At 38.1% G+C, this 16,010-nt stretch overlaps 1 protein-coding gene across 1 annotated transcript; it reads left to right on the top strand.

The window, feature by feature from the left end:
* Positions 1–1,509: 1,509 nt before the first annotated feature.
* On the top strand, positions 1,510–3,877 carry LOC147372113 (olfactory receptor 6C2-like). The gene is made up of 2 exons (XM_086403962.1): positions 1,510–1,533; positions 2,936–3,877. The coding sequence occupies exon 2, from the start codon at positions 2,942–2,944 to the stop codon at positions 3,875–3,877; it is 936 nt and encodes a 311-aa protein (XP_086260088.1). The 5' UTR covers positions 1,510–1,533; positions 2,936–2,941.
* The last annotated feature ends 12,133 nt before the right edge of the window (positions 3,878–16,010 follow it).

The following is a 16,010-nucleotide window of genomic DNA, read 5'->3' as shown; positions in this document are numbered from 1 at the left end:
GGATCTTCCCCATCCAAGGATCAAACCCGTATCTCTTGCATATCCTGCATTGGTAGGCGGGCTTTTTACCACTAGTGCCACCTGGGACGCCCTCTAGAGGAATGTAGAAGATAAATACATGTGTATCTTATTGTGAAGGACAAAAGCAATGTTATCTTTAAATAGAAAAATGAAAAATATCAATTTTCTATAATTCTTCATAGCAAGATGTGAAACAGTCCTAGCCTAAAAGTCCAGTATTAAATGTAATTTCTTTACGTTAATGATTTTCCTCTTCAAGCAATGATTCAAACAATGATGTGAAGTTATCTAAAAATCTCACTCCGCCATTTCCTCTGAACTGCGAACACTAAATTAAACATTCTCACAATACGTAATATGGTATTAACTGGGAGTCAGTGTGTTGACAAGGATGTAGGCCCTGGGTTATGCAGGCAGAAGGAGCTGAGGAGATGAACATTAGCAGTATGAGTGGGAAGATATGTGACTCAGTAAAGCATCATGTCTTAGCCTTAGAGAGCCATCTGATGGGCTCACATTATTCAAAGGTTTCCAACACTCTGGCAAACCCTTTATCCCATGACAGTAGGTGAGCTGACTTTTCCTGTGAAGGTGTCTAAAAATCCTATCATGCTGTGGCAATCCTCCTCAATAGAAAAGACATAATGCCTTCTCTAAACTCAGAGGGAAACATCACTTAAGGTATTTTCTGAGTAATATTTTAAAACATCACATGAAAAAACATTCATGTTACCAAAAAAAAAAAAAAATGGTGTATTATGGGGAGATTTCTTATATTCATTTACTAAAGTAAACCAGATGCCCTGGAAATACTGTTTGCAACCAAGACATTTGAAAAGCTGATATTTTAATTAATGTGTTATTATTAGAATTGACACTAAAAATCCTAAAATTACAATTTCCTAGAAACAATTAAGCTTTGGATCTGATGTGAACTGGCCCAAATTCTAGCTCTGACACTTCTTAAAATTTCATTATCACTCTCCTCACTGGGCGTGGTGGGTGAACAGATAGGAAATGTGAGAAATGAAAAGTGCACAAGGGCTTCCTGGTAGGCTTCTTTAACATGAAACAACACAGGAGGCCATCACATACAGAAACTCAAAAGGATGGATTGTGATTCTTTATCTGCTTTTAAGAACATGCACACTTAATAGCCAGGTTTTATTTATTCTCCACGTCATTCAGTCTTTGTTAATAGTAATGCCTGATGATACCTGTTCTTTGTGGGAATAGCTGCAGAGCCTGAGTCTATCCTTGGGCCAGACGACTAAGAACAAAGAGGTTTCCTGAAGCCATGAGAGTAGTAGAAACGATAAGTAACATTTCAAGGATGAGGTGTGTCCTCAGAGAAAGAAATCATGGCAAAGAAGAGAGTTCTTTCCCTAAGATATATTCTCTCTCTTCTGCATCTTGGAGGATATAGCCTCAGAAGGATTTGGGGAGCTTAAATATCTGTGCAAAATCTACAGAACCCCAATAAGGATCATGGAAGCCTAAGGTCAGGATTCTGTTTTCCCAGAAAACCATCAGAACATCCCATTGGTCAGTGATCTGTGAAGGCTTAGGATGGGTGGAACGTTAGACAACAGATGGAATTCCTGTTGAAACAGGAATTCAGGAGAAAAAAAAAAAAAAAGCATGCTGTTAAAACTGGTACACAAGAGAGACACAAACTAATCTTTCAGCACATTATCTATTATGAAAGGGGCTCAAAGTAGAAATTCTGGAGGGGGATAGGACTTAGGAAATTTCATGGTAACTCTCATTCTGTTCCTCAGTTCAGTCAGTTCAGTAGCTCAGTCGTGTCCGACTCCACGATCCCATGGACTGCAGCACGCCAGGCTTCCCTGTCCATCACCAACTCCTGGAGATTGCTCAAACACATGTCCATCAAGTCGGTGATGCCATCCAATCATCTTATCCTCTGTCATCCCCTTCTCCTCCTGCCTCAATCGTTCCCAGCATCAGGGTCTTTTCCAATGAGTCAGTTCTTCACATCAGGTGGCCAAAGTATTGGAGCTTCAGCTTCAGCATCAAGACTGTTCCTAGGTCACTCAAATAGTAAAAACATGATTAAGAAATTATTTGAAAAGGATAACTTTTGCAAAGCATGAAAAATAGTACAACTAAGGCACTGGTGGTGTTTTTATTACCATAAGGTAAAAGAATGACTTGTTGACATGTTGTACGAACAATTAGGAAGATAAAACTTTTATGCATCTGTTTCTATTACTCAACATTTGTGAGTCTCCTATTCTATACTGAGGATTAGGGATAACACGGTGGCTGCCAAAATTTCAGAGGACTGTGACATAGACATTAAAATTGATCCTGTAACTAGAATGGAAATAAAATTTCAGATGAATGCTTTTCATGAACATTCTGAAAACGAATTTAATGTAGAGTCCAGGGAAATGAAGTATGATTCAATCACTTTTCTACATCATGATTATTGATGATCAAGTAAAAGCTTTAAAATGTTCATCTGCTGCCTAATTCAGAGAAGGCAATGGCACCCCACTCCAGTACTCTTGCCTGGAAAATCCCATGGATGGAGGAGCCTGGTGGGCTGCAGTCCATGGGGTCGCTAAGAGTCGGACAGGACTGAGAGACTTCACTTTCCCTTTTCACTTTCATGCATTGGAGAAGGAAATGGCAACCCACTCCTTGCCTGGAGTTCCCAGGCAACCCCCGTTCTTGCCTGGAGAATCCCAGGGACGGGGGAGCCTGGTAGGCTGCAGTCTATGGGGTCACACAGGGTCGAACACGACTGACGCGGCTTAGCAGCAGCAGCAGCCGCTTCCTGATTCACTACTGTATTCTACATAGCTTGTTGAAATTTATTTTTATATTCTATTCCTCAGATTAAACACTTATAATCTATTAATACAGACTTCTTATGTATCTGAAGATAGTGATGAAAAATCATTCTGCAATAACAACATTCATCCTACTAGGATTAACAGACGACCCAAGACTACAGGTTTTTCTTTCAGTGTTTCTGTTTCTCACCTACACTTCCACTGTTGCTGGAAATCTAGTCATTATCCTCCTCACTCTGGTGAGCTCTCACCTTAAAACACCCATGTACTTTTTCCTTCAGAATTTCTCCATCTTAGAAATAATCTTCACAACTGTCTATGTTCCTCGATTCCTGTACAGCATGACAACTGGAGACAAACGAGTGACCTATAATGCTTGTGCTATCCAGTTATTTTTTGTCATCCTCATCGGGGCAACAGAATTTTTTCTTCTAACTGCCATGTCCTATGACCGCTACGTGGCCATCTGCAAGCCCCTGCACTACAGCACCATCATGAGTGAAAAGGTCTGTACCATTCTGGTCCTTTGCTGTTGGCTGATTGGGCTAATTGTCATACTACCACCACTTAGCCTGGGAGTTCAGCTAGACTTCTGTAACTCCAATCTCATTGACCATTTTGGCTGTGATGCATCTCCTCTTCTGAAGATTGCATGCTCAGACACTCAATTTATAGAGCAACTTGTTTTAATCATAGCGGTGCTGACCCTCATACTCACACTAGTCTGTGTAATTGTGTCTTACATGAACATCATCAAGACTATTCTAACACCCCCTTCGGCTCAGCAAAGAAAAAAGGCTTTCTCTACTTGTTCCTCCCATATGATAGTAGTTTCCATCACTTATGGGAGTTGCATCTTTATCTATATCAAACCAGCAAAGGAAGGTGTGGCCATTAATAAGGTGGTGGCCCTTCTCAACACTTCCATTATCCCTTTGATGAACCCTTTCATTTATACTCTATGGAATAAGCAAGTCAAACAAGCCTTCAGGGACTCTATTAAAAAAATGGCATTTCTTTCCAAAAAGTAGGTGACTAAAAATATTTTTTTTTTTACTTCCTAACCTGTTCATTCGTAGACAAAATATATATACATAAGTATTTCATCTTTTACTATGTGTTCTAATTCAGATCTACAGAGCAGAACTAAAGGTACAGTCTGATTAATCACTGAAATTTCTTTTCTATTTCTCTAAGAACCATGGCCTGAAAAAAAGTGTTATGGCCTTAATTCTAATAGGCCTTCATTCCTTATGGCTTACTTTCATAAGTAGGAATGAATATAGATTTCCAGAATCTATACAACCCCTCACCATCCTGATAGCTGAACCACAGAAAGACAGTAACAAAAATATGAGATGGATTTTTTTCTATTCATTCCTCTAGTTTTACAGCTCTTTGGGGGCAAAATTATTTATCTTAGGATTCCTTCCTGATCTAGCATCCACTATCAAGAAGAATAAGTTGGCCTTCCCTGGTGGCTCAAGTGGTAAAGAATCTGCCTGCCAATGCAGGAGAGACAGGTTAGATCCCTGGTCTGGGAAGAACCCACATGTCATGGTGCAACTAAGCCTGTGTGCCACAACTATTGAGCCTGTGCTCTAGAGCCCAGAAGCTACAACTACTGAGCCTACAAACTGCAACTACTGAAGCCTATACCCTAGAGCCTGTGCTCTGCAAGAAAGGAAGTCAAGGCAATGAGAAGCCTGCGCACCACAATGAATAATAGCCCCCACTTGTTAGTGAAAAGCCTGCACAGCAACAAAGACCCAGCACAGCAAAAAATAAATAAATAAAAGAATAGGTAGATGAAATTTTTCTAATCTTGTTTTTTATAATGCACCCCACCTTGCTACAGACTAAAATGGAACTATTTCATTATACTTGCTGTTAAACTGTTTTGATGTTTTAATTTTTTTTTTTAATTTTGGGCATTACTGCCCTTTGTTTTGTTTTTTCCAGTTTCATTTATATATATATATATATATATATATATATATATATATATATTAGCAAATAGCATTGTATTAGCTTAAGTTATACAACATTATGATTTGATATATGTATATATTGAGAAATGGTTACCACAATAATTTTAGATAACATCTACCACCTCACATAATTACAGTTTCTATGTGATGAGACCACTTTAAGATGTTGTTTCTTGGCAACTTTTACATAAACTACAGAGTATTTTTAACTCAAGTCACCATAGTGTACATTACATCCTCAGGACATATTTATCTTATGACCAGAATTTTGTACCCTTGACACCCTTTACGCATTTCCCTCAGCCTTGGCCAAACACCAATCTGTTCTCTGTTCCTATGCATTTGATCTTTTTAGATTCCACACACAGGTGATATCATACAGTATTTGTGTTCCTTCCTCTGTTTTACTTATTTTCCTTAGCATAACACCCTCAAGGTCCATCCATGTTGTCGAAATGGCAGAATTTCCTTCTTTTTATGACTGAATGATATTCCTTTCTATATATACCACCTCTTCTTTATCCATTCATAGACCATCTACGGATACTTAGGTTGTTTACATGTTTGGGGCTATTTTAAATAATGCCACAAGAAACTTGGGAGTGCAAATATCTCAATGAAATATGTGATTCCATTTCCTTCAATTACATAACCAAAAGAGGGACTACTGGATCATAATATACTTCTATTGTATATTATAAAGCTATTTTTATATTTAATATATATATTATAGTACTAAACAGAGTGCCAAGGTTCCCTTTTTCCACATACTTACCAATACTTATCTTTTTATTATAATTTTATTGTTATTGTTGTTATAGCCATTCTAATAGGTCTGAGGTGAAATTTCATTGAAGTTTTGATTTGCATTTCCCTGATGATTAGTGATATTAAGCACCTTTTCATGTACCAGCTGGCTATTTTATATCTTCTTAGGAAAAATGTATATTCAAGTTCTCTGCCCATTTTTTGCTTAACTTGTTGAGATATCTTTACTATTAAGTTGTACAAGTTCCTTGTATATTGAGGCTAAGAACCCCTTTTCAGATATATGCTTGCAAACATTTTATCCCATTCCACATATTGTGTTTTCACTTTGTTTATTCTTTCCTTTTCAGTACAGAAGCTTTTTAGTTTGATTTAGCTTCTCATTTAATTTTGTTTTTGTTGCTTGAGCTTTTGGTGTCATATTCAAAAAAATCACTGCCATTATCAAGGAGCTTTATTCTAAGAGTTTTACACATTCAGGTCTTAATATATAAGTCATAAATTAATTTTGATTTGATTTTTGTTTATGGTGTAAGATAAGGGTCTAGTTTCACTCTTTTGCATGTGAATATACAGCTTATCCCTTCATTTATCGAAGAGTCTATTATTTCCCCATTGTGGGTGACCACCTATTTTAGTCCTACAGACAGTATGGTCATCTAAACAACACTAAAGATCTCTTCAGATCAAACATTTCCACTCTTCTGGCCACGATGATAATGACACTTATTTTATCTGTTAGGTTTAAGTGATGCCACCTGATGCCTACACTACAGGTTTCCATCATTCCATTGAATTCAGGGAGCTCTTTTTGATAGCAATATTTCCCATTGTCATCCCTTGCCTTCAAAGAATATTCGCTACAGAGTACTTCAGGAAGCCAAGTTTCCTCATCAACAATGTATTTCGCAGAGGCTGATGAATGGAATGTACCCTAGAACTTCCAGGGCCATTCTTATACAGTAGGCAAGGAAGTCTTACATAATAAATCTACTTCAGTATTCCAATCTCCCTAAGTCTTTGGATGCATCCTCAACAACATAAAGGAGAAGTTTTGGAATTTCAACTTCATCCAGTGTAGGGAGTTGATGGGTACTGGGGAAATTAACACATTTTCAATAGGTTTCCCATATTTTTCTACATTTGCTTCTTTTTGTCCCCCTTTTCTACAAGGATGGTGTTTAAAAACATTAATGCACATTTAATTTGCACATTCGGGCCAAATAGAGTCCTGTCCAAACATTTGAGAGGCCAGAACTTGAAAGGATAAAATTGTTTCTAAATAATTTAAATATTACCAGGATAAACTTAAAGAATCTTCATAAATATACAGATACATTGAGGCTTCCAGAAGGCAAAATCCATAATGTCTGACATAATAAAAATTACCAGACATTCAAAGAAGCAGGAAATCCAGCATATAATGAGAACAATGAATAAAAACAGACCCCCAAAATGGCATAGATAATATAATTAAAATAGAATATAGTTAAAATAGCAATATAACTATACCCAGTAGGTTGAAGACTATAGAAAAAGAATATTTTAAGTAAAAATATTAAAATTATTTAAAATATTCAAATCAAATTTACAGAGATTAAAACTGCACCATTGAGAAAAATAAGCATTGAGTAGTTTTAATATCAATTAAATATTACAGAAGAAAAATTTTGTTAACTGGAAGAAGCAGCAATAAAAGTTCTCTACATAAAACATGCAAATAGATAGATCACTGAACAAAATTAACAGAGCATCAGGAAACTGAAATAAATTCAAAAAGTCTTATACGTTGTATAGAGTCTCCTTTTAAAACTGGAAAGGACTGAAAAAGTTTTTGAAGAAATGAGCAGGTGACGTCAGCAAAATAGTGGAGTGAAAAACAACTTTGTCTCTCCCCTTAAATCTACAACCAGTAAAACATCCGCAATGCAACCCAAGAATATTCTATCCAGCAAAGTTATTATTCAGATATGAAGGAAAACAAAGACTTTCCTAGACAAATAAAAGCTTAGGCGGTTCATCAACACTAGACCTACCTTATGCATGCATTCTAAGTCACTTCAGTCATGTCTTAATCTGTGCAACACTATGGACTATGTAGCTCACAAGCCTCCCCTGTCCCTGGGACTCTCCAGGAAAGAATCCTGGAGTGGATTTCTGTGCTCTTCTCCAGCGGGTCTTTCACACTCAGGGATGGAACCCATGACTCTTACATCTCCTGCATTGGCAGATGGGTTCTTTTCCACTAGCACCACCTGGGAAGCCCAGACCTGCCTTATAAGAAATGATAAAGGGGGAAGGCTCATAGCAATGCAGGCATACCTCAAGAAATAAGAAAAAAGTCAAATAAATAACCTAACTCTACACCTAAAGCAACTAGAAAAGGAATAAATGAAGGACCCCAGGGTTAGTAGAAGGAAAGATTTCTTAAAAATTAGGGCAGAAATAAATGCAAAAGAAACAAGAGACCACAGCAAAAATCAACAAAGCCAAAAGCTGGTTCTTTGAAAGGATAAATAAAATTGACAAACCATTAGCCAGACTCATCAAGAAACAAAGGGAGAAAATTCAAATCAATAAAATTAGAAATGAAAATGGAGAGATCACAACAGACAACACAGAAATACAAAGGATCATAAGAGACTACTATCAGCAATTATATGCCAATAAAATGGACAACATGGAAGAAATGGACAAATTCTTAGAAAAGTACAACTTTCCAAAACTGACCAGGAAGAAATAGAAAATCTTAACAGACCATCACAAGCACGGAAATTGAAACTGTAATCAGAAGTCTTCCAGCAAACAAAAGCCCAGGTCCAGATGGCTTCACAGCTGAATTCTACCAAAAATTTAGAGAGGAGCTGACACCTATCCTACTCAAACTCTTCCAGAAAATGGCAGAGGAAGGTAATCTTCCAAAATCATTCTATGAGGCCACCATCACCCCAATACCAAAACCTGACAAAGATGCCACAAAAAAAAGAAAACTACAGGCCAATATCACTGATGAACATAGATGCAAAAATCCTTAACAAAATTCTAGCAATCAGAATCCAACAACACATTAAAAAGATCATACACCACGACCAAGAGGGCTTTATCCCAGGGATGCAAGGATTCTTCAATATTTGCAAATCAATCAATGTAATACACCACATTAACAAATTGAAAAATAAAAACCATATGATTATCTCAATAGATGCAGAGAAAGCCTTTGACAAAATTCAACATCCGTTTATGATAAAAACTCTCCAGAAAGCAGGAATAGAAGGAACATACCTCAACATAATAAAAGCTATATATGACAAACCCACAGCAAACATTATCCTCAATGGTGAAAAATTGAAAGCATTTCCCCTAAAGTCAGGAACAAGACAAGGGTGCCCACTCTCACCACTACTATTCAATATTTTTGGAGTTTAGGCCACAGCAATCAGAGCAGAAAAAGAAATAAAAGGAATCCAAATTGGAAAAGAAGAAGTAAAACTCTCACTGCTTGCAGATGACATGATCCTCTACATAGAAAACCCTAAAGACTCCACCAGAATATTACTAGAGCTAATCAATGAATATAGTAAAGTTGCAGGACATAAAATCAACACACAGAAATCCCTTGCATTCCTATATACTAATAATGAGAAAATAGAAAGAGAAATTAAGGAAACAATTCCATTCACCATTGCAACAAAAAGAATAAAATACTTAGGAATATATCTACCTAAAGAAACTAAAGACCTGTATATAGAAAACTATAAAACACTGGTGAAAGAAATCAAACAGGACACTAATAGATGGAGAAATATACCATGTTCATGGATTGGAAGAATCAATATAGTGCAAATGAGTATGTTACCCAAAGCAATCTATAGATTCAATGCAATCCCTATCAAGCTACCAATGGTATTTTTCACAGAGCTAGAACAAATAATGTCACAATTTGTATGGAAATACAAAAAACCTCGAATAGCCAAAGCAATCTTGAGAAAGAATGGAACTGGAGGAATCAACCTGCCTGACTTCAGGCTCTACTACAAAGCCACAGTCATCAAGACAGTATGGTACTGGCACAAAGACAGAAATATAGATCAGTGGAACAAAATAGAAAGCCCAGAGATAAACCCACGCACCTATGGACACCTTATCTTTTTCAAAGGAGGCAAGAATATACAGTGGAGAAAAGACAATCTCTTTAACAAGTAGTGCTGGGAAAACTGGTCAACCACTTGTAAAAGAATGAAACTAGATCATTTTCTAACACCATAAACAAAAGTAAACTCAAAATGGATTAAAGATCTAAATGTAAGACCAGAAACTATAAAACTCCTAGAGGAGAGCATAGGCAAAACACGCTCCGACATAAATCGCAGCAGGATCCTCTATGACCCACCTACCAGAATATTGGAAATAAATGCAAAAATAAACAAAAGGAACCTAATTAAAATTAAAAGCTTCTTCACAACAAAGTGAAAGTTGCTTAGTCATGTTCGACTCTTTGCAACCCCACGGACTAGGCAACCCATGGAATTCTCCAGGCTAGAATACTGGAGTGAGTAGCCTTTCCCTTCTCCAGGGGATCTTCCCAACCCAGGGATCAAACCCAGGTCTCCTGCATTGCAGTCAGATTCTTTACCAGCTGAGGCACAAATTCGTGATGCATTCCATATTTTTCACATCCAAGGAGCGGTGGATGCGCAGGCACCGGAGGGCCTAGAGGAGCTACTCCATGTTCAAGGTCAGGAGGGGCGGTGGTGAGGAGATACCCCTCATCCAAAGTAAGGAGCAGCGGCTGAGCTTTGCTGCAGCAGCCATGATGAGATACCCCACATGCAAGGTAAGAGAAACCCAATAAGACGGTAGGTGTTACAAGAGGGTATTTGAGGGCAGACACACTGAAACCGTAATCACAGAAAACTAGTCAATCTAATCACACTATGACCACAGCCTTGTATAACTCAGTGAAACTAAGCCATGCCCTGTGGGGCCATCCCAGACGGGTGGGTCATGGTGGAGAGGTCTGACAGAATATGGTCCACTGGAGAAGGGAATGGCAAACCACTTCAGTGTTCTTGCCTTGAGAACCCCATGAACAGTATGAAAAGGCAAAATGATAGGATACTGAAAGAGGAAATCCCCACATCAGTGGGTGCACAATATGCTACTGGAGATCAGTGGAGAAATAACTCCAGAAAGAATGAAGGGATTGAGCCAAAGCAAAAACAATACCCAGTTGTGGATGTGACTGGTGATAGAAGCAAGGTCCAATGCTGTAAAGGGCAATATTGCATAGGAACCTGGAATGTTAGGTCCATGAATCAAGGCAAATTGGAAGTAGTCAAACAGGAGATGGCAAGAGTTGACCATCGACATTCTAGCAATCAGCGAACTAAAATGGACTGAAATGGGTGAATTTAACTCAGATGACCATTATATCTACTACTGTGGGCAGGAATCCCTTAGTAGAAATGGGATAGCCATCATGATCAACAAAAGAGTCTGAAATGCAGTACTTGGATGCAATCTTAAAAACGACAGAATGATCTCTGTTTGTTCCCAAGGCAAACCATTCAATATCAAAGTAATCCAAGTCTATGCCCCAACCAGTAATGCTGAAGAGGCTGAAGTTGAACGGTTCTATGAAGACCTACATTTTAGAATTAACACCCAAAAAAAAAGATGTCCTTTTCATTATAGGGGACTGAAATGCAAAAGTAGGAAGTCAAGAAACACCTGGAGTAACATGCAAGTTTGGCCTTGGAGTACAGAATGAATCAGGGCAAAGGCTAATAGAGTTTTGCCAAGAGAACACACTGGTCTTAGCAAACACCCTCTTCCAACAATACAAGAGACGACTCTACACATGGACATCACCAAATGGTCAACACCGAAATCAGATTGATTATATTCTTTGAAGCCAAAGATGGAGAAGCTCTATACAATCAGCAAAAAAAAAAAAAAAAGACTGGGAGCTGACTGTGGCTCAGATCATGAGCTCCTTATTCCAGTTGAGCTATTTTCAAATCCTGAAAGATGATGCTGTGAAAGTGCTGCACTCAATATGCCAGCAAATTTGGAAAACTCAGCAGTAGCCACAGGACTGGAAAAGGTCAGTTTTCATTCCAATCCCAAAGAAAGGCAATGCCAAAGAATGCTCAAACTACCACACAATTTCACTCATCTCACATGCTAGTAAAGTAATGCTCAAAATTCTCCAAGCCAGGCTTCAGCAATATGTGAACCATGAACTTCCAGACGTTCAAGCTGGTTTTAGAAAAGGCAGAAGAACCAGATATAAATTCCCAATATCCACTGGATCATGGAAAAAGCAAGAGAGTTCCAGAAAAACATCTATTTCTACTTTATTGAATATGCCAAAGCCTTTGACTGTGTGGATCACAATAAACTGTGGAAAATTCTTCAAGAGATGGGAATACCAGACAACCTGACCTGCCTCTTGAAAAACCTATATCCAGGTCAGGAAGCAACAGTTAGAACTGGACATGGAACAACAGACTGGTTCCAAATAGCAAATGGAGTACGTCAAGTTTGTATATTGTCACCCTGCTTATTTAACTTTTATGCAGAGTACATCATGAGAAATGCTGGGCTGGAAGCACAAGCTGGAATCAAGATTGCCAGGAGAAATATCAATAACCTCAGATATGCAGATGACACCATCCTTATGGCAGAAAGTGAAGAGGAACTAAAAAGCCTCTTGATGAAAGTGAAAGAGGAGAGTGAAAAAGTTGGCTTAGAGCTCAACATTCAGAAAACGAAGATCATGGCATCTAGTCCCATTACTTCACAGAAAATAGATGAGGAAACAGTGGAAACAGTGTCAGACTTTGCGGGGGGCGGGGGGGGGGTCCAAAATCACTGCAGCCATGAAATCAAAAGACACTTACTCCTTGGAAGGAAAGTTATGACCAACCTAGATAGCATATTGAAAAGCAGATATATTACTTTGCCAACAAAGGTCCATCTAGTAAAGGCTATGGTTTCTCCAGTGGTCATGTATGGATGTGAGTTGAACTGTGAAGAAAGCTGAGTGCCAAAGAATTGATGCTTTTGAACTGTGGTGTTGGAGAAGACGCTTGAGAGCCCCTTGGACTGCAAGGAGATCCAACCAGTCCATTCTAAAGAAGATCAGCCCTGGGTGTTCTTTGCTAAAGCTGAAACTCCAGTACTTTGGCCACCTCATGCGAAGAGTTGACTCATTGGAAAAGACTCTGATGCTGGGAGGGATTGAGGGCAGGAGGTGAAGGGCACGACAAAGGATGAGATGGTGGATGGCATTACTGACTCGATGGACATGAGTTTGAGTGAACTCCAGGAGTTGGTGATGGACAAGGAGGCCTGGCGTGCTGAGATTCATGGGGTCACAAAGCGTCGGACAAAACTGAGCGAGTGAACTGAACTGAACTGCACAACAAAGGATACTATTAGCAAGGTGAAAAAACAGCCTTCAGAATGGGAGAAAATAATAACAAACGAAGCAACAAAGAATTAATCTCAAAAATATATAAGCAACTCCTGCAGCTCAATTCCAGAAAAATAAATGACCCAATCAAAAAATGGCCCAAAGAATTAAATAGACATTTCTCCAAAGAAGACATACAGATGGCTAACAAACACATGAAAAGATGCTCAACATCACTTATTATCAGAGAAATGCAAATCAAAACCACAGTGAGGTCCCATTCCACGCCAGTCAGAATGTCTGCTATCCAAAAGTCTACAAGCAGTAAAATCTGGAGAGGGTATGGAGAAAAGGGAACCCTCTTACACTGTTGGTGGGAATGCAAACTAGTATGGCAATAGAAGTGCCATATGACCTAGCAATCTCACTGCTGGGCTTACACACCAAAGAAACAAGAATTGAAAGAGACACATGTACCACAATGTTCATCGCAGCACTGTTTATAATAGCCAGGGCATGGAAGCAACATAGATGTCCATCAGCAGATGAATGGATAAGAAAGCTGTGGTACATATATACAATGGAATATTACTGAGCCATTTGAAAAAATACATTTGAATCAGTTCTAATGAGGTGGATTAAACTGGAGCCGATTATACAGAGTGAAGTAAGCCAGAAAGAAAAACACCAATACAGTATACTAACACATATATATGGAATTTAGAAAGATGATAACGATAACCTTATATGCAAGACAGCAAAAGAGACACAGATGTATAGAACAGTGTTTTGGACTCTGTGGGAGAGGGCGAGGGTGGGATGATGTGGAAGAATGGCATTGAAACATGTATAATATCATATGTGAAATGAATCACCAGTCCACATTCGATGCATGATACAGGATGCTCGGGGCTGGTGCACTGGGATGACCCAGAGGGATGGTATGGGGAGGGAGGTGGGAGGGAGATTCAGGATGGGGAACACATGTACACCCGTGGTAGATTCATGTTGATGTATGGCAAAACCAATACAGTATTTAAAGTAATTAGCCTCAAATTAAAATAAATAGATTTATATTTTTAAAAAAAAAGAAATGACAAAAAGAGCTCTTCTACCAGAAACAAAAAGGCAAAAGCACACAAAACGTTTAGTAAGGTGATAAATAGAAAGACAGAATCAGAAAATTGAAACTCTTTATCAGAACAGATTTTTAACCACTTTGTTATAGCATAAGGGAAATTAGAAAAAAAAATAGCTTTAGCTACTTCAATTTGGAAACAAACTCACCATGTAAAAAGGGATAATTTAAGACATCAAAACACAAAAAGGGAAGAAGAAAGGATGGAATCCATATAGGTTAAATAATGATAAGATGCTATCAGTAGAGAAATGAGCTATTTTATCTCCGAGACATTTTATACAAACCCCATAGTAACAATAAAATATAAATCTAGAGCACAGATGCAAAGCATAAAAAAGAGAAACATCATAGAAAAACTACCAAGCCAAAATGGCAGACAGAAACACAAGGTAAAAGAAATAAATGGAGACATAGAGCAACCAGAAAATAAAAGTCAAAATGGCAGCACCAAGTACTCATCTATCAATGATCATCCTAAAGGTAATTGAATTCACCAACTGAATTCACCAATCAAAAGACATGGAGTGCTGGATAGATTAAAAAACAAGACTCAACTACATGCTGCCTCCAAGAGACACAGTTCAGCTTTAAAAACAAACACAAAGCTCAAAGTGAAAGAATGGAGAATGAATGGTCCAGGCAAATGACAACCAAAAGAAAGTTGTCAAGCCATACACATATCAGGCAAAAATAGACTTTAAGCAAAAAAGTAACAAGAGGCAAAAATGGGCACTATCTAATGATCACTGGGACAATTCATCAGGAAGACCATCTCTGCCATAGTCCATCAGGATGTTTTTCAAAAATGTACTATAAATACAAAGAGAAAGATCTTCTTTCTCCCCAGCCCATTCCTCTGCCAAGGAACATTTTCAATCACTCTCTCCCCATAGTGGGAGAAGTATGATGTGTCATGTCTATTCAGTGTGAGAAAACTGCATGGAGCAGTAGTGAGTGGCCTGAGGAGAGGAAATACCTGCCCCAGTAAAGGCAGCAAGACCACTCCTCTGCTGCATCATCTGACATGAGCATCAAGAATGAAAATGTCCAGAAATGACAGCAGAGATAGTCAAACAGAAAGCTTTGCTCAAGGTCACTGGACAGTAATTTGTTGTTCATTGTTCATTCATGTCCAACACTTTGCAACCTTATGCAAACTCTCCCAGAGTTTGCTCAAACTCATATACATTGGGTCAGTGATAGCACCCAATTATCTCATCCTGTGTCACCCCATTCTCCTCCTGCCCTCAACATTTCCCAGTATCTGGACAATAATAAGCCAAAGCAAAACAAAAAACATATCCTGGAAAGAGGCAATTTTTTGTCCAATAGTTGGAGTGAAAACTTTCCATTGTTTCGAATACCAAAGATCGTTTCATTGCCTACCAGAAAGATCATAAGTAGAAGATGAAAAAAATGAAAATCAGATCAAGTATCCCTATAATATCAAGTTTGATATTTAAATGCTAGTGAATCTTCAGTATCAGAACAAGCAACTAAGGTAGCATGGAGGAAGAAGCAGTATCTTTGTACTCAGATAAACTTTTGTTCTAAACTTGCATCACCACTATAGGGCATCCTGATTATTCATTTCTCTTCTCCTTAATTTCCTCATCTGTAAAAAGAGGGTAAGAGTGTTTTTTTTTTTCACTTTACTTTACTTTATTTTATATGTATATATATATAATATATATATAAAGTGTTAAATCGATTTTCAAATTCTAGGAATAATCTTACGATTCTGCAAAGAAATCAAAACAGAATTCGGATGACATCAGACCACCCTCAGTGTCTCTGAGGACACTGTCTCGATTGCTATGTGTGTTTTTGCACTGTTGATTAAG

Source organism: Bos grunniens, chromosome 5 (genome assembly GCF_055505025.1).
Source record: "Bos grunniens cultivar Pamir isolate PY7600 chromosome 5, Bosgru_T2T1.0, whole genome shotgun sequence".
In the NCBI taxonomy this organism is placed as follows: Eukaryota; Metazoa; Chordata; class Mammalia; order Artiodactyla; family Bovidae; genus Bos; species Bos grunniens.
The sequence above is the reverse complement of the archived record's forward strand: the minus strand, read 5'-3'. Positions and strand labels throughout refer to the sequence as shown.

What these genes read in the sequence shown, in the direction of transcription:
- LOC147372113 (XM_086403962.1), top strand. Translation starts at nt 2,942, where the DNA reads ATGAAAAATCATTCTGCAATAACAACATTCATCCTACTAGGATTAACA.